This window comes from Cupressus sempervirens, chromosome 2, assembly GCF_028749045.1.
Source record: "Cupressus sempervirens isolate cs-2001-9-10 chromosome 2, ASM2874904v1, whole genome shotgun sequence".
In the NCBI taxonomy this organism is placed as follows: Eukaryota; Viridiplantae; Streptophyta; class Pinopsida; order Cupressales; family Cupressaceae; genus Cupressus; species Cupressus sempervirens.
The window spans coordinates 742,638,501-742,664,084 of NC_143119.1; the positions used below are offsets into that span (position 1 = coordinate 742,638,501).

Consider the following 25,584-nt stretch of genomic DNA (forward strand, 5'->3'; position numbering starts at 1 on the left):
TAAATATAAGGAGAATATATTAAAAATATAAAGATTTGCATAATGAAAGATAGGTATATTCATAGCCTATTAAGAGGGTCAGTTGGTTTATAGGGAGAAGCGGGTGTAAATCCTCACAAGATGGGTGATTCCCAAGATGATAAAGGACATGTATAACCAATGCCTTGAGCAACAAATCTAAGATGGGTATGAACATGTGTCCCAAAAACTTTGAGGAAGCCTATTTATAGATGGTTTCCAAGCACTATTGTGGCAAGTATTCCCTATACTCCTTAGGGTTGACGTTTAAGAGAGAAGTAAGGAATCGGAGCTTAAGTATGTTAACTCTCAAATGTAATATTAAATAATGAATCTTTCAATGTTTCTTAATTTTATCCAATTTACATATATGATGATGTATGTTAATCATTGGGAAATTGGCAATCTCTTACTAAGGAGCATTAGAAAGACAAGTTAGATTTTCACGTCCAAGTACAAGTTAAACCCTAGTTGGGGGTTTTAGAACAAATCAAGACCAGTCCCAAAAAGGGACATTACACATTATCCAGAGAATGTTTCAAACAACCAAAATAACATACAGGCAAGAAACTAAACATTTCTAATCTTAAAGAATACTTCAGCTTCAAACAAGTGATTATAACAAAGACTTTAATGGGTATTTAGCAATTAGTATTACTAAACCAAAATATATATAACTCAAGGGTGCTGGACAGTAGCAAACATCCTCCATCAATCAAGTTATTTGTGTTGACTTGTGAATTTCTAGATTTCAATTGCGTCGATTTCTTCTGAAGCATACTCATGATGATAGCCTGATATTATAATATTTTTACATTGTTCATGTGTTCTTTTGTTTCCTTATGTATATTATGTTTTTCCGAGTCCTTAGACACACACATAGATACATAAAAATATATAGGTATTGATATACATACATAAATATACTTATATTTAATTCTTACACGTGTATGGATTTATGTCCACTCCCTCTCTCACGCACACATATTAATGTGCATTACATACACTTATTCATTTGCATCTTCACATAATTATTTTTTTTATTTTTTTGTGTTTACATACATGCATTTTCTCTAATATACATATTTAGTGTTTCATTGTCTTTGTCGGGGGTTTTCTTTCGTCATTCTTAGTTTGTTTGTTTTTTTCACATCTTTGTCCCTCTCCTCTTTTGTCCTTTTTTTGGGTTTTAATATTCTTATTTAAGTTATTTTATTCCTCGGTGTCCCCTTCCTCTACCCATTTTTTGAGCCTGTCTTGGTCTTCAATTACCCATGTTTCTCTCTTACAGCTCTTTCAGATGAAAAATCACAGATTATGATCCAAAACGTTGATGTTAAAAAATTAGACACAGTTGAATCCAGAAGTAGATGCATATTGATTATGGACAGTGGAAATCTAGTATTTTTTATTGTAACATTTTTCAATCATTATACTACATTTCTCCAATAAAATGTTCCTTCTGTCTCTCTCCTAATAGTTTAAAGACAACCGGATGTGGCTTCCAGATTCTATGAGCAGCTACTAATTAAGGCTTCCTAAGACCAAGATAAATGATTTTGAATGTCTCTAGTAATGCTTTTGCAAGAGTTGAGCTCTATTTTTTTTTCTAAATGCCATCCAATAATTACAGTAGCATATATTTACATTATGCATGAGTATCTAATAGTCCCTACACAGAAGAGATCAATGCCGTGAACAAATGTCTCAATAGAAGTCTACAGGAGATGTCTAATGATATTTTAGAGCTCCACCTGCATCTAGCGTCCATGTCGAGGTTCAATATTTAAATATGGCTGAATACTTGTACAGCTATCAAAGCCAAATCAACAATTAGAAATCAATAATTTATCTTCAATCAAAATGATGATTGAAAAGAGAATGGATTCTTGCATCAGCAAGATGTGATAATCCACCGAACACAACTAACATTCCTCAGTGTTTGTTATCTTTAAGGGGATTCTCCTCACATGAATTTATATACTAGGTTTTCTTGCTTTGGGCTTACTCTCACCAGTAACGTTTGCATTTTTCTAGAGCTTTTGTACATAGTTACATTTCTTATGTCCCAAGGTTTCCACTACAACAATTTTTCGTCATAAGTGGATGTACTTTCCAATCTCACTGACCTAATTTGGTCATAGGACATTCAAATTAGATCACTATCTGTTTTGAAAACAAATCTACAATTTTTCAAAATTAATTGTATATTTTAAAATGAGTTAGAGCACCCAAAATTTGTGTCACATGAGTAGAGAACTTAACTCATCTTACTGTACTCCGTTTAACATATGGTTTCCACATTTTGTGATTCCAGTAGAAAATCATTTGACATTGTTTTCATTATAAACTAATAAAGATTCAAATATGGAAAAATTATGGCAAGATATATCTAGCATAGCCTTACTATGTGCTTCAAGTAGTGCAGTACAGCATGGGGCTGGTACTGGTGATGATGGTAGCTCCCTCAGCACATGCTGTGAAAATGGTGAGAGAAATAAATGTAATCCATTATTATGAGTAAAAAATAAATAAACTAACCCACCAGCTGAAACAAAAATATAATATTCCAATAATAAGTTAATAACAGATCATGCTATAAATGATGATGCGGAACTATCTTACAAAGAGCCACCCAAAAAATTTAACAAAAAATTAGCCACCTTGATGCAATCACCCACAACATGAGCATCTTCTTCTGGTGAGAATTCATTCTTTCCTGAAATGGTGTCATTGTCATTTAGTGACTAAATTGGTAAACAGATTTGTAAAGAGAAAAGGAAAATATGAATATAAGAGCAAGTCACGTATAAATATATCCCAATAGTAACTTATTACATGCAACTAGTGATTACAAATATTAATTTTGATATAGTAGTTAGTGTATCATAAAGTGTTAAAAACGGTACAGGAGCATTTGACAGACCTACCTTGCTCATATTCATGGACCCGATGATCCACCTCATCAACATCTGCAGACTGACGCAAAATACCTTCTACTTTAACTCCTGTTAAAAAGGTGAAAGGGCAGTTTCAGCACTAGTATCAGTTGCATACAACAATGAGTAGTTGCATTTAACAAAATAAACAAAAATAAAAAACCAAATATAAGTTTTATTGACAAAATAATATGATAATTTTCCAATGGTTGATCCACAATTAACCCAATAGATGGAAATACTGTCATTTCAAGCTAAAACGTATAAGATGTAAAAAATACTCTTCTAGAAATAAATTTATTAACAATCATCAATCTTTCTCAGTGAAACAAAGAATCTTCAGATGGAACATTCTTATGATTTTCCTATTAAAGTTAGTTTAGACACCCTACTAACTACACTCATCATGTCAAATGAATTGTAAATATTAATATATGAATATGGATTTACTTCTCATATTATCATTCAGAAACCATTTTTGGCCAATAAAAAAGAGAGAGTACTCCTCAGAAACGTTCTTATCATTTCCATCATGAAATTCGAACATTGTAGTCATTAAATATGGTCCCCTGTCCAAGAGCTTTTACATATAAAGATATAAGCATATTGACATATCATTTTATTCTTCATTTCTAACACAGAACCTCTAAACAAAACCTTAAAATTAGAAAATACAACTTTTCAGCAGAAAATCAATTATACATCAAAGCCAATGTCAAATTCCAACCAGAATTAGTGAACATAATGTAGAAAATGACAACTAAAGAACAAAAGTATATCACACCACACTGTCACTTCAACAAATACAAAGAGAAGCTGTTTCTTCATTAATACTTCTAAATATAAACTGAAAACTTATGTCAAGACATGTATCAAAACAGATAAATAGTGTTCTCAATTTTGAAGATTTAATGGTACATTTTCGTATAGATATGTTCCTTAATATGCTTTTTCTATATGTTCTATTGATTTTGATGTAGAACTTTTGCCCCTGGTTAGCTACTACAAGTTTTTAATCTTGTTTCTGTGATCCTGAAATCCATTTTGATGGTGTTTGCAAATTGCTGTTCAAGTAAGCTTCTGTTTTGTCACACTGTGTACGTCAATTTCTCATTTGAGACATATTTGTAAACCTTACCAAAAATAATAGACAAAAAAAGAAATAAACATTTATAGAACATTAAATCTGACTCCAATGGCACAAGCAAGAAATTTGAAATACAAGTTTAGAAATAGTACAAGAATATGTTTTACAACTAAATGTGCGTCATTAATATTGAAATAACTGGGTAAGAGGGAGAATTCATAATTGATAATACCATGACATTACAGAAAATTTGCCATAACAGAATTCAAGTAATGTTTGTTAAAAATACCAACAGCTAAAATATTTGAAATCAAAAGCTGACATCTTAAACTACTAAATTCCCTTTCAAATGACTGATTGTATACTAGTGTATACAAAATGCTGCAACAATGACGACACAACTTCGCATATATTAAAAAAAGAAACATAGAACAGTTGAAACATTTTACCATATTGCTCAATGAAGCATAAAGCTTTCTCCAAGAAAGAAGGACTTCCATCGATATCCTCCAATGCAAGAAGAATTGGCCTGCCCACAACTAAAGACTTCACAGGCCGCCTGTCCCTCCCTGCAGAGAACAAAAAAACAATGAAAAGGGTTGACTCTATCACCACTTTCTTTAATCGGTGAAAATCAAGTCAATAGATATGTAGGAATAGCAAAGATGGAGGCATGATATTTTAATCCTGAAATAATTAAAACTAATAAGAACTGTTAAATTACATATAGAATGTCCTTGGGAATGCAGAACAACACATCTGTTTAATTTTGAGTTACTGCAGAAAAATGTGGCAGCTTACTATGTTAAATCAAATTATATACAACACAAAAAGATGGCAGGCCTCTTCTACAATTATATTTTATTTTAGACACACTAGACAGAACAAAAGCTGAAGCTTAAGAATTTCTAAACTTAAAAGCTGTCCCAATAACTTACAATGTTCTCCAGATCCTTCTGTTGCATCAGCTGAGTCATTTCGAAATATAGCATTCTGCCCCATAACAAGGGCTGCATTGGGCGCCTGAGCTAAAGCCTGTTCTAGTGCTGTCTTCCATTCAAACAAATCCTCTAAAGTCTCTGCCTGAATGGTTATGAACAAGAAATGCATCTTTCAATGAGTCTAAAGTAAAATGTTAACACAACCTAAAAGCATGATGAATTATAGTATCAATAGGGCCATTATATCTAAAGTTCAAATTAACCCCTGGTAATAAACAGGGGACCCAAACAAAAAACCTTGAGTGTGAAGGCTCGCCCATCACGTCCATCTGGAAAAAGTACAGTCAATAACTTCTTATCTTCTCGAACAATCACACTGCAAGTTTTATGCACACAAACATGGACAAACAATTTCTTTAAAATATAAAATTATGAACAAAATTAAAATAGAAGATACACTGCAAGATATTATCAAAACAACAATTGGCTGGTATTCTACCTTCCTGAGTTATTAAGGTCAATCCCCCCCAGAGTTAAATTGACTTCTCCACCTTTCTGAGGAAGAGCACTCTGAACAATGTACAAAATGGAAACAGACCACAAAACTGTCAGTTATTAATTCAAATATATCACAAACATTTGGCACAGCCAGCCATTAAATAAGAAAGCTATATTGCACCTAAACTGAAAACAAATGGGAAAGTGCTTGATGATCTTAATTTGGACTGGAATTCTCAACATATATGATTACACCAAATAAGTATTAATGTCTTGAACTAAGCAAGGAAGAATGGATAGGCATTTCAGGGATAGGCATATCCTGCCATCTATCATATGTTTTCTATAACATGGGCTCTAGATTGATTTTTTACATCACCATTTCAGGAAGACGCATTCCCTATATCATTGGAAGCATCTGCATTGACAACAGAGACCCCCACAATGGTCAAAAAGTGTTGATTAATGGAAGTATAAACAAGATAACAAGATACAAGGAGGGGGTGAATCAGAATTTTAAGTGCCTAAATACATATAGATAGTAAAGGATCTACTAGCTTTGCCTCTACTGAAGCAAGAGGTCCAAGGCTCTTCAATGCAGAGGGCCACTACCCCCGCCCCCCACCTATTGTGCCAGTTCTGCAAAACAGGGCAACTTGTGCATGTAAAACTTGTAATAATAAACTTGCTGTAACATGTAAATCTGATCTATCACTTGCATGAAAATGAACACATAACACAATATTTGTTACCCATAAACCCTCCAAGGTGAAGGTAAAACTGGGGTGGGGATGACACCCACAAATATTCATTACTGCAGTAATAAAGTTAACCTGCTAGGGTTACAATGTTTGATCATAATATATAATCTACCCTGTGAGGGGTCTGCCCTGATAAAAGCATTTGAGACTGCTAGGTCTAACCTTATTAGAGGATTTAACACTTACAATAAAGTAAGATCTCTATTAGGAGATTTACAAAGATCTGTTAAGAGATTTACCCTGATACAAGTTGGTTAAAACTGATTCAGTACTTGACTTGTATGCTCTGTAAGCTGATTTTGTGTCTTCTCCTTGCTAACTGATCCTCTCCTTTGATCTAATGATACTTTTCTTTCCCCTTCATTGCTCTAAATAGGTCACTTGCTCTATTAAGAGACAACTGGAACACTTTCACCGACTTCTGATCTGATCTCAATCTTTCACTTCATCATTCGCATATTTCTCCTTGTTCACATGCACACTCTGCTCCTTTCATCTCTTCGCCACATCACACACACGATCTAGGTTAAGATATTCTCTATTTAAACAGTTTCATAAAGAGTTTTCTAGATGCTTCCATAATTAGCCTCTTCATCTGAATCGTTGATCACAAAACATAGAGATCTATGATCCACATCATAAACACGTAAAACTCTCTATAAAAACCTCTACACATATTAAATGTTCCTTCCATGTCAGCTCAAAAACAATTTACCTCAAAATTTGTACCATTCCTGACTTTTATGTAAACTCTGCATTGCTCGGCCTTTACTGTTTTCTAATACTCGGCATTAATGTTACTCGGTTTGTATTGTGTTTGGCACGTACTCTATAACTCAGCACTTGTATGCTTTGAAATGCTCGGTCGATGTTAAGCTCAGCTTGTATAGAAAATACTTGGCGACCATACACTTACTCGGCTCATATAGAGCCCAGTACATACATGCTTATGTATATGACTCGGCTTATATAGAGTAGCTCGGTCGCAGTGATGACCATTTGACTTTGCCTTGTAAATGACTAAGTGTTTGACACTAATAGGCAGCAATAGTTAGAGATACCAACAATCTCCCCCTTTGACATTAGTGGAAAAAAAACACTTTGTCATATTTACATCGTTACAAATGTGCCTTGAGCATTCAATAAATTATTGTAATGATCAATACTAGATCTTGTTGACTATGAAATAATGTTGTTGGATCTCTTTATCTCAGCTTGAATCTAGTGTACTTGTGCCTGAATGTCATTTGTGAATCTTGGCACATCTGACAAAATGTTGTAATTTCTATATAAGTTCTTGTATAACTTGTACACACTCTTGCAATTGCACTTTCTACTCGGCAATGGTTATGGACACTTTATCCACAACCTTATTCTTGAATCTTCTGGATGACCAATCCATCAACTTTTCATTTGATTCCATATTACTAGCATTCACTTGTTCAACAATATATACAAGCTGGGTAATAATTGGGGCTTCATCAAAATTTTGAATATCAAAAGCATCAACAAAAATGTTTTTCACATCATAAAGTATCTACTTTTGTTTATGCTCTCTCCTTAACTCTTAATGCAATTTCTTTTTCGCCAAAATCTCTTGTAACAAAATTGTTTGTTCCAAGGTGATATTTGCCAAATCCAATCATGGCATCTCAATTATTTCATCCAGACTAACTCCAATATCTAGTGAAGTGTCCTTTATTGCCTTTCCTCTTTTACTTGGCAAAGGAGTGTTGTTGCTCGGCACTGCTTTGGGAGTTTGTGAGGGAGCTTCACCACTCGGTCGTGTTTGTACATCGGTGCTCGAGACAACAATGGTCGCACTTGATTCAGCTCAACTTTTTCCTCAATATGAGGTCTTGAAACCATCTGACTAACTATAATTGTATCTTTCACCTCAGTTTATGCCTCTATACCTGTGAGCCTTGATTGCTCGACCTCCGAAGTGTCAAGGATGTCAGCATACATTGGTGACATGCTACCTTGAAGACTTGGCACACCTGAACTTTCTCCACTATTGTGGTCATCTTCAATGGTCACAATTTCAATTCCTTTCATTGTCTCTACTTCCTTGGTTGATAGCCCAAAATGCTTTTCCAAAGCAATTCATCCTGTTGTGCTACAGCTTCAATTTGATTCTATAAAATCAAAAACATTCTATACTTAGGAACAAATCTGCTCTTGTGCTTTGCCAAAAATGTTTCCTGTTGATCCTGGGACAGATGGCATAACTCTGACTGAAGTTTTAGTTCTTAGCTTTTTCTCTTCTTCCTCTACCTGTTGCCATCTTCTTTCTAGTCTCGCATATAAGTCCTTAGATATCTTTTTCTCAATTTCACTAGGAGCTAGATTCTGATTTGCAATCATGTCTATCATAGCCTCCTCAACTTTGGTTCTGTCAGTATGATCCAGTGTATCATATTTTACAAATCTAAAGCTAGATAATCCTATAGATCTTCTAAGATCTGCACATACCTCTTCTATGGACTTGGTTTCCCTTATAGGTGGTCCTCTAACCAATCTCCTTCTCTTAGGTTTAGGGGCACTAGGCTCTGTAGTCTCCACTACTCTTTGTTTTGCAATCTGCTCGGCACTACCAGTTGCCCTAGTTCTTGGCTTAGATGGTGGTGGGCAGAGGGGTGTCACTACTGGCTTCTTCTTAGTTCCTTGAGCCTTCTTACTCAGTGGAGTGACAACAACTCTGGCTTTACCCTTGTCACCTTCTTCTTCTTCCTCCTCTCATCACCACTGCCTTTTTCTTCATCCTCCAAGACCTTGTGTTATCTGCAATGCTTCCTTTCCCTTGCCTAGCGTGCCCAAATTTGCTTCTAGGTCTTCAATCATTCTTTTCCTTTTCTTCTCCTTAGAAGAAATCTTGATACTTACAGTTATTCTAGCCTTAGCTTCCTCATATCTTCCAAAAGTTCAGCCTCAGTGTTTATTTCTTCTTTCAATAGTGCAACAATGTTTGCACTTGCTAAACCACTATCGATTTCATAATCAAAACTTTGTAACCAAGCCTTCCTCAGCTTTACTGCCTACACAATTGTATTGTTTGAATCTATAAGAAAACATGTCATTGTAATACCTTGTGACCAATTCTTCAAGTATCCTCATCCTCATCTTCATTCTTTGCTTGAATTCCTCAAAGTAAGCATCCATGACATTCTCAAAATTTGCTCCTAATTGAGTAATGTATCCGCTTATCTGTCTAGTCACTAGTTTGTTTTGTTCCCAACCAACATCACCAACACCAAGAATATATTTTTTGATATAAAAGAAAATACATACAATGAGGGATCCAAACTTACACATTGAATTCTTTGCTTTTCTAATAGATGACAGATTCTTTGCTAGTGCAGTCTTTGCAACTTGGCAAGATCATATTCATGATTTTCATCACTATTTTCCATGCTTGATCCACTGCCACACACAGCACACTGTTCAATCTGGATCACTGGTAAAATTTGTGAGCAGTAACCCTTAGCAAATTCGATTGGTGGATCAGAAATGTTTGTAATGAATAGACCTCGTCCATTCCACTCGGCACCTGCGTTTGCCTCAATTTCCTCTCAACTCAAGCATCGCATAGTTTTCTTCTTATCTAGGGTGGGATAGCCTGTAACTCTGTGAATCAATTTCTTTGTGATCTCCATGGGTCCACTCTGTAACCAGTACTTCATATCATGGATTCTGCTCAAAAAAAATTTAATCCATTCAATCTTGAAATTTCTTGGAAACTCTAGGCACGAGTTAAACCCTTTCCTTTCAACAAATTTAAATTCATCCTTCAAGATTCCTTCATTACATAACTTCTCATATGCTTCTCTGATCTCATAGTCTCCTTCTCCAATCTACACATAACGGCTCCTTACATCATTGATCATAATAACTTTGGGCGGTATCGAGGATTGCACACCAATTGAATCTCTTTTTATTGCAATTTCTGGAATAGCACGAAACTTTGGTGGAGGACAAGTGTCACTCTTCACCAGTTGAATTTTACCAACCACTTGGCTCATTCCAACGGCAGATGAAGCTGCCATGTTCTTTATTAGGGTTTGAAGTTTCTTCTTTATCTTTTGGATTACTCAGCACAATTCAGATCTCCACTCATTCAAGCTTCACATCCAAATCGCTCTTGAAATCTTTTGATAGTTGCTCAAATCACCAAATTTCTTTGTACTCTTGAAATTTGTATGCAAGATATAAGATAATGTCTTCAAAATTCAATATATACCTTCTTTTGATCGATTTAGGGTCTCCATTAATGTTGTGTCCTTAGGTAGGTGGAAGCCAGCTGTCTTGGTCGACTTTGGTGTTTTTGAATTAGGTCTTTACTTTACAGCTCAGTCTCTTCCATATCACTCGGTCTCTACCATTTCATTTGGTCTTAGTCTCTACCATTTCACTTCTGAATTGCTTGGTCAACATAAATTGGGGTTCGGCATCCTGTTCTTATGCATCTTTATATATGCAAATATGAACTTTGGCACATTTTATGTAAGGAACTAATGTATCATATATCGATTAAATATATAGTTCCATACATACCTTTCTTGCTTTGTTTGAAATAACATGATCACCTTCTCTATTGGATTAGGTGACCTTTTCTCAATTCACTCCAATATTTCAATCTGCTACTTTCTTCTTCCATTTTTTATTCATCTCCTTTATTTGCCCAATGTCTACTTTGTCTTTACCTTTGTCTTTTGCTTGATCTGTTGAATGCACTTGAATCCTGTAATTCTTGCTTATATGTCCAAACTTGTGACATTTGGAACATTCATTGTTACGTGCATAATTTTGCCTTTGCTTTGTCCAATAAGGTTTTCTCTAAGCTCTGCATTCATATGCTCTATACCCATACCTTTGACAATTATAGCAATATCCTTCAAATCTAGGTGTAGTAGATGCATTCCTCATTCTTGACCTACATTCATGTATTTGGTGTTCTTGTTTCTTGCGGTAAAAACAATAACCAGTAAACTTAGGTTCAGGATTTTGCATACCATGTTTGCTTTGACAAATGTTTGTAGTATAAACAAGTTTTCAATAGTGAAAGCATGTTGGTTTGTCCTTTGACTTTGCATTCCTTAGCTTTCCATTCCTGGATGATTCTCTTTGCTCAATGTATGAATGTCCTGATCCATCAATGCTACTAGATGACTTCATGAGTTCTTCAAAGTACTTCATTGCTTCTTTTGGTTTGTTGAATCTCTCTATAGATTCCTTCTCAATTTTCAATTCATTCTTCACTAGATGACTTCATGGGTTCTTCATTGTATTTCATTGCTTCTTTTGGTTTGTTGAATCTCTCCATAGATTCTTTCTCAGTTTTCAATTCATTCTTCAGTATGTCCTTCTGTGATTTGAGATTTGCAATTTCCACATCCTTATGATCTAATTCCTAATTTGCAAGCATCACTTGATTCATCATGTCCAGTTGAGTGTTTGTGAGCTTCCACACATCTGATATCCTTTCTTCAAATCTGGTAGCCATTACCCTTTTGTCTTCTTCAGCCATGGTCCTGTCTTCTTCAACTTTCTTTTTTTGTTCAGTCACTTCACATAATCTTACTAATTAGATTTCATGTTCTCTTTCAATCCTCTTATTTCTTCATTCGAGAGTTTGTTCTTTTCAAGTAGATCTGCGGATACCTTGTCATTTGGATTGATTGATTCAAATAGTCCTTCATTATCAACTTCTTCATAGGAAAATTATTTATCCACGATAGCCAATTCCTTTCTTCTTTTTAAGGATTTCTTCAAATCTTGTCTTGCTTTCTCAAGTTTCTGCAGTATGAGTTGGATGTCAATCACTTGATTGTCAATAACCTTGTCCAGTTTAAAAGCTTCCATCTCCAAGATCTAATCTCCAAGAGAATAAGCTTCTCTAAGAGAATCAATGCTCTGATACCAATTGTTGATTGATGGAAGTATATACATGATAACAAGATACTGAGAGGGAGGGGTGGTGAATCAGAAATTTAAGCACTTTTCACCAATTCATTCACATTCCTCAGTTAACTTGTGCATGTAAAACTTGTAATAATAAACTTGTTGTAACATGTAAATCTAATCTATCACATGCATGAAAATAAACATATAACACAATATTTGTTACCCAAAAACCCTCCAAGGTGAAGGTAAAACTGGGTTGGGGATGACACCACAAATTGTAACTATTGTAGTAATAAAGTTAACCAACTAGGGTTACAATATTTGATCACAATATATGATCTACGTTGTGAGGGAACTGCATTGTTAAAAGCGTTTGAGACTGCTAGGTCTCACCTTGTCAGAGGATTTAACACTTACAATAAAGTAAGGACTCTATTAGGAGATTTACAAAGATCTGTTTTGACCACTCCATTAAGAGATTTACCCTGATTCAAGTTGGTTAAAACTGATTCAGTACCTGACTCTCAGTATGCTCTGTAAGCTGATTTCAAGTCTTCTACTTGCTAACTGATCCTCTCCTCTGATTTGATGATACTTTTCTTTCCCCTTCATCGCTCTAAATAGGTCACTTGCTCTGTTAAGAGATAATCGGAACACTTTCACTGACTTTTGATTAGATCTCGATCTTTCACTCCATCATTTGCATATTTCTTCTTGTTCGCATGCACACTCTTCTCTTTTCATCTCATCGCCACATCACACACACGAACTAGGTTAAGATCTATATTTAAAGAATTTCATAAAGAGTTTTCTAGATGCTTCCATAATTAACCTCTTCATATGAATCATTGATCACAAAACATAGGGATCTGTGATCTACGTTATTAACGCGTAAAACACTCTTTAACAACTTCTGTACATATTAAATGTTCCTTCCATGTCGGCTCGAAAACGATTTAGCTCAAAATCTATATCATTCTTGACTTTTATGTAAACTTTGCATTGCTCGGTCTTTATTGTTTTATGATACTCAACATTACTGTTACTCGGTTTGTATTGTGCTTGGCACATACTATGTAACTCGACACTTGTATGCTTTGAAATGCTCGGTCGATGTTAAGCTCGGCTTGTATAGAAAATACTCAGTGACCATACACTTACTCGGCTCCTATAGAGCTCGGCACGTACATACTTATGTATATGACTCAGCCTATATAGCTCGGTCGCAATGATGACCGTTTGACTTTGCCTTGTAAATGACTAAGTGTTTGACACTAATAGACAACAATAGTTAGAGATACCAAGAAAAAAGATATATAATATTCCAGTTTTGTGTGCAGCATTCTTCTAAACACAAGTAGAACATATCAAATAAGTTAATAACCATTACACAATTCATAGAAGGAAAATATAAATTGTGCCAATTAAAAAGTCCTAAAACCCAATTAAAAAATGGAATGAAAGAAAATTAATTTTAAATTCACATTTAAAAATGGGGTGTGGAGAAGGGTATTGATTAAAACTAACATAGAATTGATTGACTGATATTAAGTGACACGAGCTTCTAATACTTCCCATTGTTGAATGATATTAGTCCTCACTTCTATTCTTTTTTTGGAAAATCAGTTATGTCAAATAATTAATTTTTTGACAAAAAAATGTTATGTATTTACTATTACATTGTATGATGCTACAGGGTACTATTATTCTTCCATGATCAATTAATTATTCCTTTATGTTCAGTCACTACTGCAACAACAATAAAAAATGTAATTTTAACACGTTCCCTTGAAACCCCCTAATATTTAACAAATGCCCATATCCCAGGCACACGTCTAGACAGCCCCAAAACCTCATACGACAGAAACAGAGAGTCTATTAATGTCCACAAACATACAAAATATGTCAATAAAATTTTAAGGTACATGTAAAAATAACATGAGAAGGCAATGAGAAGTTCTAACTGGAGGGAACTCATGGAACTGAAATCAGAAGCATAATGGTAAATGAATCTATCTCACATGCAGGATGAACCCAGGTTAAATAAACTCTAAACATGTCAAGACGATAATGACACATATTAGAAACACTACAATGACCATTAGAAAGGAAAACCGGAAACCCTGTGCAAGAGCATAGGTGCGGTGCAGATCATGACAGAGACATCACATGAAGTTACAAAAATGCAACTTGTTTGCATCAAGTGGGTAGATTTATCCCACATTGGCTAGACCTCATAAATCTCTCCTTTTGGAGTCTTTACAATAGAGATTTGCTCTCACAGAAGTCACCCTTTTAAAGATGCCCAATTTACTGGTTCCAGATGCATTGCCATAAGCATACTTGCGAATATTTTCCAAACACTGTACTACTTTTAGGTGTTAATACTTTTAGGTGAGATACTATAAGAGAGAAGTTCATAGCCAACCTTATCAAAAAAAATCTTCGATGGGAAAGACAAGTGATTAGTTGCCCACTACTTTGTCAATTAAAATTTGAATAGGCTTTATGGAATCCTTTAAAAAAATTTAAGACAAACCATTCCAGACCATCATACAGAATATTCAAAAAATGGACCTGGGCTTCAAGTTCAATGCCGGGCAACTAGGCTTTCTTGTTAGGCGAATCACCAACAAATTAAAATACAAAATACTGATTTATGAAGAGCATCCAAGAGGTTGCATTGTCTAGACATAAGGAAATCCCAATTCCAATCTCACAGATGACATAATACTCTCTACAAAAGGAGGGGACAACACCACGAACCTGCCTAATCATACCAGCAATTAGGACTTTGATGACCAACATTTATAACATTAAATGAAGTACTTTAAGAGTCATTGAACTGACATTTGAGTATCATAGTACCAAGAGAATAAAGCCTAGAAGTTAAAATCTTAAAGATTTGAACAAGCTAGGTGTGAGTCATATTAATTATACAGCGAACATTGAATGCCAGATCAACTAAGCAAAAGCTCTTTCATTGTCTCCACATACCACATGGACCCACATGCACATTTCTTAAATATACTTGCTGCTGCTTGCCAGAGACACTAATTCTTACATTGTTACCCATCCTAATAAGGGTTCAGCACATCTCATTTGGGAATTTCATCTGTAAGTCATTTTAAGTAGCTCTGCAAAATGCAAGTAAATGTTGCCCTGTATATCTCAGAAAATTGTGCTCCATTGTCTTCCCATTGGGATTACTTACTTCTAGCTCGTAAGGTCTTCTGCAGTGGTTAGATTCCCTTAGATGTCCCTTCCATCTTATCTAAGATTACTATCCATAAATTTATTTGTGGATTGATTGCAACTTGCCAGAAGCAATGGGAAACAGACTGGTTTCCAGTGGCAGTTTAATGTAGAGGCATCAAAAGACTTCTAATTCTGATTACATTTCTCTGTGACTGCTAGAAAATTTTCTGGAAGTGTCAACTAACAAAAATCAGATTGCTTAAGTTCTAGTAGAAATCCTTTCATGAGTTTCAACATTTTGACTTATTAGCCATAGCTCGCCTGAAGGCGTTGGCTGTTCATGCTGCACATGAAAGCAACTTACCCTACAGAAAAAACAAAAAATTATATATTTGCTATCTTGTCAGGCCACTGCCTCTCATGATAACCAAAGGTGTTATATTTCACTTGATCTTGTGCTGATATAGAATGCACCACAAAATAGATTTCATGGTTTTGCAGAATGAGACATTCCTACTAAAGTCATCCTCATCTGGTTGGTTAGAAAAATGGTTAGATTTAATGAGCAATGATATCAATCTAATAAAGACTCAAACAAAGTTGTGACCATTAATAAAAAGCAGGTGACAGTCTGATTTGGTAACCTGAATATTTAATGACAGATGATCTCATTGATAAACTGAAAAACACATCTTACACTGTATCCAGGCCTTCCAAGACAGCATAAGAATCCTCCTCTCATTGAATTTGACTTTTACTTCACACATTAAAAAGATCTACATGTTTATTTTCCCTCTCTAACCATAATAAGGACTTCTAAACATGACAAAAAGATTGTTTCTAGATGGCAGTCACCCTATATAAATCATCTATTAAAGAATAGACGAAATATTCGTTTTGACTTTAGAAATTATAAAACAGTGAACAAAAGTATTCCTTAACAATTCAACTAAAAACCTTTCCTTTCAACTTACGGGGTCATTCTTAAAAAAGACCAAAGACGTTCGTGTAAGAATAAACCACCGCTTTTTCCACGATTTCCAGCCTAATCCTGCATATATAAAAGTTAACTTGGTTAATGTTCCTATCAATCACATTCTTGACAAATAACAGATATCAGATTGTGATCAAGGAGCCTTGGTAAAAGCAACATTTATACTTATTACATCAAAACAAACGAAATTCAAATGAAATTTCAAAAACAAATCAAAGCAATACAATTGCATTGTAAAATGCAAAGTTCCTACAATGAATACACGTGCAAGATTCCAATCATAAGACATTTCCTGACTGAAAGCACTTGTTAACAGGTATAATTGATTAGCGACAGGAGACACCTTTCTACTTTTAAAATTCAGTAACATTCTTATGTGAGAACTCAAATGGAGTTCCAGAAAACAATTGTTCCATTTTATTCAGAAGGGCCAAAAAGAAGACAAGCATTTGCCTGGCCAAAACATAAAGTAGGAGGCATTCTCAAATAAAAGGAGGCCACGATAACGATTAATATGTTAACAACCCCCATCAGCCAACACTGTCAGTAGAAGTGCCAACATCAGATCAAGGTGCCACCGTCTCGTTGGACCAAACTTTATGTTCCTTGCTCTGTGCTAGCTGAGTAAAGTTGACACCAAGAATTATCTTCCTTATCTAAACCAACTTGCATAAGGAACTTCCATCTGTAGAAAGTAGAGAGTAAGCAGTACCCAACTCCAAAGTTCCCCTCAAACAAGTAATAACAGACTTATTGCAATCAACTTAAGATAAATATACAGATCTTGTATGCCATCTGGCTGTCAGGACACAGCCAACACTTATTTATAATGAAACCTATATATCACACATGGTAGCAGTCTGATTCATATCACCACGAGCATCAGAGGATGAGTAGCCAATATATTATAACATGTGAATCTGGGATGAGTCCCTCTGAAAGCAAATAATACAAATATTCTTCTTTTGTGTAATCAAATAATGCAATACACAGTTTGCTTTTGCCATTTTCTATTCAATCAATGATCCTGGCCTGGCAGTGTTATTAGAGCACAGGTTCAATTCTATGTTATTAGAGCACAGGTTCAATTCTATGAAGCTTCTGAAGATGTTGGATCCCTTCACAAAAGCAGTCTGAGACATGTTAGGAAGACAAGGCAAAAAATGATTCAGGGGATATCAATTTAATTTTGTCATAAAAACAATTCATCTTGCTTTTTTATTATAAATTTAAATAAGAGAGATTGAGCAGTAATTTTGAATCTGCAAACTGTGTACAGTTTTTATAATTGACAACGCAGTTTCTGGCGAAACATTAACTCAAAAATTTACTTGAACAGAATGGCACAGAAAATAGAAAGTACACTCATTTTCAATGACCTATGGTGTGATATTTGTCATGGAGATTATCCAACCTACAGCACCAACTGCTGTTAATGAGAAAGAAATATGGCAATACAAAATTCAAAAAATCCTCTGCCTGGATAAGAGCTGTCTGTCAATGATGATGTGTTAAGACACACACAGGGATGCAAATTTGCTTGGTAAGGCCTTCATAATGTGAGAGATCTGTATGATTATCACTCTGAACTAGAATTCGTTCAGTTACAGTTGAAGTTATTTATTCTCTATTTGAAGAATGGAGAATTGATGAGTTTGGCTTCTGAAATTAGAGCCTTAAATCAAGATGTTGATGCTGCCGACAGGAAAGTTGGTATATATATCTCACAGCCCTCATAAGGGTACTCATTCCAACACATTCCACTTATTTAGAGCCTCTCCAAGCAATCAATTCAAGACCATCATTTTTTATTGATTGGTTGAAAAGTTAGCAGAACCTGAAAAAGCTTGTGGAAGAAAATTTGATTATTGGTAAAACGTTTGTCTTACTCGTCAAAAAGGCACCTCCAAATAAGAGCTCTTCTAGAGGTGGTCATAGTGACAAGGAAAAGTTAGAGACCAATGGACAAACAGAGGGAGAGGAGATGCACATGGTGAAAACCACCCCAAATTTGACAATTAAAATGATAGGCAACATTTGTATCTTAACATGAACACAAATTCTTATGGTATAACATAGAAAAAAATTCTTCATTCTGAGGATAAATTTTGAGGACCAGCCCAATTTGCTTGTGGAAGTGATAATGATGAATAAGTACTTTTGTTTCCTATTTTGCCTATTATAATTCATTTATTTCTTCATCGTATGATGCTTGGGTCTTAAATTCTGGAGCAACACAACATATGACATTTCAGCATTATTTTGAAGCACTTTATGAAGGTTTGTTGTACAATTTATTTGGCAGATAAATCAAACCTCAAGCCTGCTGGAAAAGGAACCATTCAACTAAAATTGAATAGTCTTCTACATATTTTACTTCAAGATGTATTATACTTTCCTCAATTGCAACATAGTTTGTTGTCATTAGCATTAGTTTGACAACAAGGCCGCTATATTTTGTTTGAAGATTGACAAGTTGTTAGGGAAAAAATTATAATCAAGTTGCATTAATTGGTTCTGAACATGACAAATTATTAAAACTTTATGGCACTTCAACCCTTTCTAGAAGTTTTGCATATTGTACAAAACTTCATAATTTATCTCCTAGTCTTTTATGGCATGCAAGATTTGGGCATATTAATTATGATATGCATTCATATCATGCAAAAAAATGATGTTGCAGGTTTTTCCATTTTGCCTAATAAACTTTCAAAGTGTGAAGCTTGTACTCTAGCAAAACAGCAGAGCGTTCTTTCCATCATTGGTGAACACGCAGAAAATTGCAGCCTATTCGTTTTGATTTATGTGGGCCTATACCAGTGACTTCTGCTGGAGGATATAAGCATTTCATTTTGTTCATTGATAATTACAGCAGCATGATTTCGATTTATATTTTGCACAAAAAATTGGAAGCTTTCAAAACTTTTAAAATGTTTCATGTTATAATTGAAAATCAACCACAATCTCAAATTGGTACTCTTCAAAGAGACAAAATTGGAGAATAACTTCTCTGATTTTTAGCACTTTCCTCACCAAAATGGAATTCTAGAAAAAGCTCACTATTCCAAGTACTCCTCAACAAAACGGTGGTGTAAAAAGAATAAAGAAAAATATCATGACTATGGCTTGAGCAATGTAATATTTCGAAGGCATCAAGTTACATTTTTAGGCAGAAGCAGCCAGAACGACAGTTAATTTTTGCAATAGATCCCCATCACATGCTCTTCACCAAGCCACTCCATATGAAATTTGGTTTGGTTATCCTTCAGCTATTTGCCATCTTCAGATATTTGGCTCCTCTTGTTATGCTTTGATTTCCAAGGAAAAAATAAAAGTTGCATCATCAAAGTCATAAGTGCATTTTCCTTGGATATTCTGAATCTTCAAAAGCCAATAGGTTGTGTGATAAACTTTCAATGAAATGCTTTATTGCAAGTGATGTATTTATTGAGTCTTACAAAAATGAAGCAAATGTTGACTGTCAATTAAAACAACTTGATAGATTTGCCAATTTTTCTTGTTGGCTGAAAAATCCTTAAGAGCTTTTTCACTTTGGAGAAAAGCCAACTCATTTAAATCTCCTTTAATGGATTTCCATGTTCAATCTATATTCCAAGCTGTCCCAACTCAAGATGCTCCAACTCTAGATTTGTAAGAAGAAGCCCCCTCTCATAATGATCTTTGCACTTTTGATAAGTCTGAAATTTCATAACAATTAGCCAATAATGAAGCTTCTAGTCAAAAAATGGAAGCACCTTTGGTCCAACCAGAGTCTTTCCGCTAGTAAGCCAAACAAGTCCAGCAAATTTTGAAAGATTTAAGACCCGATGAAATAGGTAAAACAGGAACAAGAAGTTCTTACAAAGCAAGGCAACAAGCTCAACTCAATATTGAAGGTAACTTTAAGTCTATTGATGAGCTCATTACCATTTTGGCCTACAAACCAGCTTCCTATAAGGAAGCCTAAGGATATTGCAGCATGGAGGCAAGATATGCAAAATGAGTTATTGCGCTTTTGAAAAATGGCACATGGAAATTGGTTGAGCCGCCACTTGGTTGTAAACCTGTTGGTTGCAAGTGGATCTTTAGAGACAGATATAAAACAAACGGTTCACTTGGCAAACATAAAGCCCTAATTGTTACAAAACTTAGGCTCAAAAAGAGGGCATATACTAGGTGAACTTTTGCACCTACAGTGAAATGGACTAGCATTTGTGCTTTGTTAGCCCTTGCAACACAAAATGGGTGGAAAGTTTGTCAAATGGATGTCAAAACTACATTATTGAATGGTAATCTCAAGGGAAAGAATTAATGTGTATGAAACAGCTGGAAAGCTATGCAGTCAATAGTAAAGAATACCAAGTAGCAAGCTTGTAAAATCATTATATAGTTTAAAACAAGCCTGGTATGGAAAATTATCAAGCATCTATTTTGAATGGTGATCTCAAGGGAAAGAATTGATGTGTATGAAACAGCTGGAAAGCTATGCAGTCAATAGTAAAGAATACCAAGTAGCAAGCTTGTAAAATCATTATATAGTTTAAAACAAGCCTGGTACGGAAAAGAAAATCATCAAGCATCTATTGAAGTTGTATTTCAAGCATTTTGAAATTGTTGATGCAAACTATTTTTGTTTTAAAGGTTGATGGCATTGTTTCTATCTTGTTCTTTATGTGGATGATTTATTTATTGCCGGTAATCATGTAAACTGTATTCAAATTGGGAAAGAAAAGTTGAAGGTCTCTACTATTACACTAATGTACCCCAGAAATATCATGTCTTTAAACTATGTTGTCAAGCTTATTACATGTATGTGTATCATTCCAATGAAACATATTTCTTTGGAGAGAAATATTGATGCACACCATCCTTTACATAGGGAAATTTCAAATTTTATCTTTAGCTTTAAGATTGCTGAAGAAATTCAAGTTAAACAATATGGCTTCACTCCAGCCTCTTGTTACTCTTAGGCATGATGCGTCAATCATAAATATCTGAAAAAGAGGAGAAACTATTCAATAAAAAAATAACAGCTCTTTATTCTACTAGTTTCAGGTGATCTGTATGGAAAAATATATTTAGCTTAGCTCCTATATAAGCAGTAGTTCCAAATTGAAAGTGATCGATGCTACATTTATTTTTGTTTGTTTCCCAGTTACTAAAAAAATTTAAGGAACTGAGAAACCAAAACTGAACTGTGGAATTGACAACAGAGCTTTTCATGTAAAAAATATTTAGGTTAGCTCCTCTATAAGAAGTCTTCTCCAATGAAACCCAGTTGTATTAAATTTATTTTTATTTGTTTCCGAGCTATTGAAGCATTTTGCTAAAAATAATATAGGGATGTTAACACAACTATGGAAGTGACAGCATACCTTTGGATGATATAAAAAGTGGTCCACTCTTATAAACCTGCATTCAAGACAACATAATGCTTAAATAACTCAGATTCAACTAAATCATTGCCACCTATTCAGGGAAAAAGAATTAAACATAAGTCAAAAATCCATATAATACAGACTTCAGCTTATTGCAAAAATATTTATTCAAAAAGATATCCAACCATTTTCACCATCTACAATAGCATTAACACATTGATCCACACATCTGACACTACAGCCCAGTTTTAGTTGCTGAATTATTTGACAAAAGAACACAGTTGATCTTGTCAAATGAAACCATTGAGCACAGGAAAACGGTTGCATACATATAATTTTATTCAGTTAAAGGCAAAAGCTTTCAATTTTCAATGCAACACAGTAGCAAGATTACCCAATACAGTCTGAGCTTTCTTATATTCAACTTACAGAAGCTCAATACAAAAATACTGCATTTTATCTTGTGAAATTTATCCCTATTCACAGCCTAATAGTTGAAGAAAAGCATCAGATGAGTAGCAATAACTCATCTTGCAGTAAAGACAATCTGTTAAAAAAAACTAGCATCTAAATTTCTCTCCATATATATATAGGATACAGATGGAATATGAAAAAAAAGCATCTGTAAAGATACAAAAAACTATTTTTAATAAACTCGAATTCAATACTTTTTTAAAGGCGTGTAATTTGATTCATCAAATCAAAATGCACACATTGTAACAGCAATAAAATGTTCACATGCTCAAATTTTACAAACAAACAAAGCCCACAACATGGTTTGAAATTCAATAATTTAACCAAATCACCAACTGGAAACTTAGTAGCTTTGAGAGTCCGCAAATGACGCAATGAACACACTAAAATAATAAACTAGAAAAAAAATATTAAAAAATTTAGAGCCCTTTTAAAATGTGTCTAAATGCATTTTATTAAATAGATTATCAATTTATTATCATCTACATTTCAATATCCCCAAAATTGCACAGTGCAGAGTCAAAAATACTTCAGAAATTCAAACCAAGACATTTAAGAGCTCTGAAACTCTATCTAGATTCAACCAAATCACCAATTGATTAACTACTACAAAAGCATCCTCGAATTTGCAGTGCATACATTAAAAAAAAAGATTATCAAACGAAAAAAATAAAGAACTCTCCAAAATCCCATCAGAATTCACTAAACACAATTCACATTTTACTATGTTACGATATCCCCGTCCCCACAATGCACAGATAAAAACAGCAATAAAATTTATATTATGCAAAAATTTCAGAACATATAAAAACCCCTCCTACAATAATTAATTTAACAAAATCATCTATTGTTAAATTACTAAATTGCAGCATCGTAAATTTACAATGCATACAGTAAACTGCTTAAAAAAAGGAAAAATAAATCAATTCGACCAAATCACCAACTGGTAAACTAATACATTTCACGTCCTTGAAATCACAGTGCATACGATTCATAAATCAATTAACAATCAAACAAACGAAAAACGTTTAGTAACTCTAAAGCCCCATCTAACTTCACTAATTTCAACAAGCCTCAATTATTAAACAGCTCGTTTCATTGGCCTACAATTCGCATTGCCTGCAATAAAATATATAAACAGACAAACAAACAAATTTAGAGGCACAGACTCCGAAACCCAATTAATCTAGGTAATGTAGAAAAATCTCCAAATGATGAATTACAGCATTTCAGTGTTCCGGATTTGTAAGGTATTCAGTAAATAATCAAACAACTAAAAATAAAGAGGTCTCTAAAACCTAGTCGAAGTTATTAATTTAACCAGCTATTCGATAGACTAGAATGGTTCGTTGCCCATAAATTCGAAATGCATACGGTTTTAAAAGTTAAATAAACAAACATCATAAAAAGAAAAACAATCTTCTGAAGCGTCCACATTATCTAATTTGACCAAATCTCCAATTGATAGACTACTACATTTCATCGTGCCCAAATTCAAAATGCATACAATTTAACAAAAAGCAAAAAGAAAACATCCCGAAACCACACCCAAATTTACTAACATAGCCAAATCGCCAATTAATCAGCTACTACATTTCACTACATCCATTACTAAAAACTATCACGCCAAAAATTTATCCATGAATGTAACAAGCCAGGAAAAAAATTCAAAAATCAAATACCTCGATTAAATTTATTTTATCCTTACCGTATTCGAAACCCTGTTGCGCGGACGGTCATAAGGCGTAACCGGCGCAGACATTGTATCTCCCTCCGCCTACAAGCACACGTAATCATCCACATTCAAATCCTCCGCTTCTTCAAAAACCCCGCCCTCAAACACGTCTCCGGTTTGAATCCCCCCATCCCGCAAACACACCACCATTACAACTACGTATCCAGCAAATGCATTACACCCCTCTGGATCCTTAGATCGGGTTGGACGTGCAGAGCAAGATTTTTACTGCCAAACTCTTACAGGTAGGGTTTCCAACAGCTTGGGTGCGCAGCAAGTTACTACTCATCCAAACTGATAAAAATATAAAAACGAAAAATGATTTTTTCTTTGGGTGTTCTTAAATACAAGTACCTGCTTAACTGCCTGGGTCATTATACGAGAATGTCTCCCGGTGATTGCAGAGATGGAAATAGTAAACAATTTGTCCGCCACGTCCGCAGGTCAACCCCAGCGTCAAAGTCGAGTTGGCGAAAGTGCTATTTTTGTTACCCCGTTGAGTTAAAACCAAACAGCTCTGGTTAAAAGCAAGCCCTCACCATACGTATGTACTACACGCCCTAATCCGTATTGAGTATTTCATCGATGACCGAGCCAGCAGGGTGTAAAACAAAAACAAAACACTGCGGCTCTCCGTGAAACCAAGATCTGCGCGAAATTTTAAGAATTTATTACGAATGCGAAATAAAGTTCTGTGTTTTTAGTTGGTGGGGCCGCGGCACATGACGTCCATGTCTTGTTGGAAAAGGCTTGTTGGCAAGCTTCCTCGGGAATCTTACTGTGGATCAATGGTGGACTTGCATTCTCCTCTACTCCTTCCTCTCGGGAATCTTATTCTGGATCAAAGGTGGACTCGATTTGCACTTGAATTCTCCTCTACTCCTTCCTCAAGAAATTTACGGTGGATCAATGGTGGAATCGATTTGGACCTGCATTGAAATCCTCTACTCCTTCCTTTTCAAAGGTTTTCCATTACCAACTTAGACAAATTTGCAGTTATTCCGTCCCTTTCTTCTTCACACATCTTTGCTTTTTCTGTTGTTTCCACACAGCTCAAGAAACTTCAAATTCTCCAAGCAGATTCATCCGCCATTGGAAATTGATCTACTCTGGCGTGTGATTTGGAATTTAATGGTCTCTCATCTTTGTCGAATTTTCTGTTGTAACCCATGATTTTTTAAATATATGTTTGCTAAAATATGGATTGTCGGGTTTTCGTAACAATATATATGACAGTTCATTATATAGAATAAAATGATATTTATTGTTTTGAATATTTCCAAACATTAAATATATTGTTGTTTTTAAATATATACTAGGAGAGTGGTTTGTCAGGTTTCTATTATATCAATGTATTGACAGTTCATTTTGGAAGATAAACTGATATTCATTGTTTTGAATATTTTCAAATATAAATATATATTTAATTTTTTATATTTTTATTTTTATAATAAAATTATGTTTAGTTTTTTAATATGAAATTAAAAGTTTAATTAAATTTTAAGATTTTAAGATTTTTACTAGGAGGTATATTCTTATGTTTGAATACTTTTAATATAAAGTTAAAGATTTATTATTAATTGTTAAATATTATTTAAATATATATATGAATTATATAGCAAGCGAAAAATGGAAGGAAATGCGAATAACGCAAAAA

At 34.5% G+C, this 25,584-nt stretch overlaps 1 protein-coding gene across 2 annotated transcripts in view; it reads right to left on the reverse strand.

Annotated features, from left to right (window-relative positions):
- The window catches only part of LOC149575517 (Rho GTPase activation protein (RhoGAP) with PH domain-containing protein), a 77,859-nt gene extending 52,731 nt beyond the window's left edge, over positions 1-25,128 (reverse strand). Inside the window, exons 1-11 of one of the 2 annotated variants that reach the window (XM_089815275.1) lie at positions 24,282-25,128; positions 23,901-23,969; positions 21,716-21,752; positions 16,321-16,397; positions 5,485-5,555; positions 5,283-5,361; positions 4,983-5,127; positions 4,494-4,613; positions 2,949-3,026; positions 2,682-2,737; positions 2,426-2,495 (exon numbers count right to left, since the gene is read on the reverse strand). In XM_089815275.1, coding sequence (XP_089671401.1) covers positions 2,426-2,495; positions 2,682-2,737; positions 2,949-3,026; positions 4,494-4,613; positions 4,983-5,127; positions 5,283-5,361; positions 5,485-5,555; positions 16,321-16,397; positions 21,716-21,752; positions 23,901-23,969; positions 24,282-24,302 — 823 coding nt within the window. In that variant the 5' untranslated portion in view covers positions 24,303-25,128. Of the gene's footprint in view, positions 1-2,425; positions 2,496-2,681; positions 2,738-2,948; positions 3,027-4,493; positions 4,614-4,982; positions 5,128-5,282; positions 5,362-5,484; positions 5,556-16,320; positions 16,398-21,715; positions 21,753-23,900; positions 24,189-24,281 lie in introns of both variants that reach the window. The other variant, XM_089815276.1, reaches the window with a different exon arrangement.
- Positions 25,129-25,584: the final 456 nt, after the last annotated feature.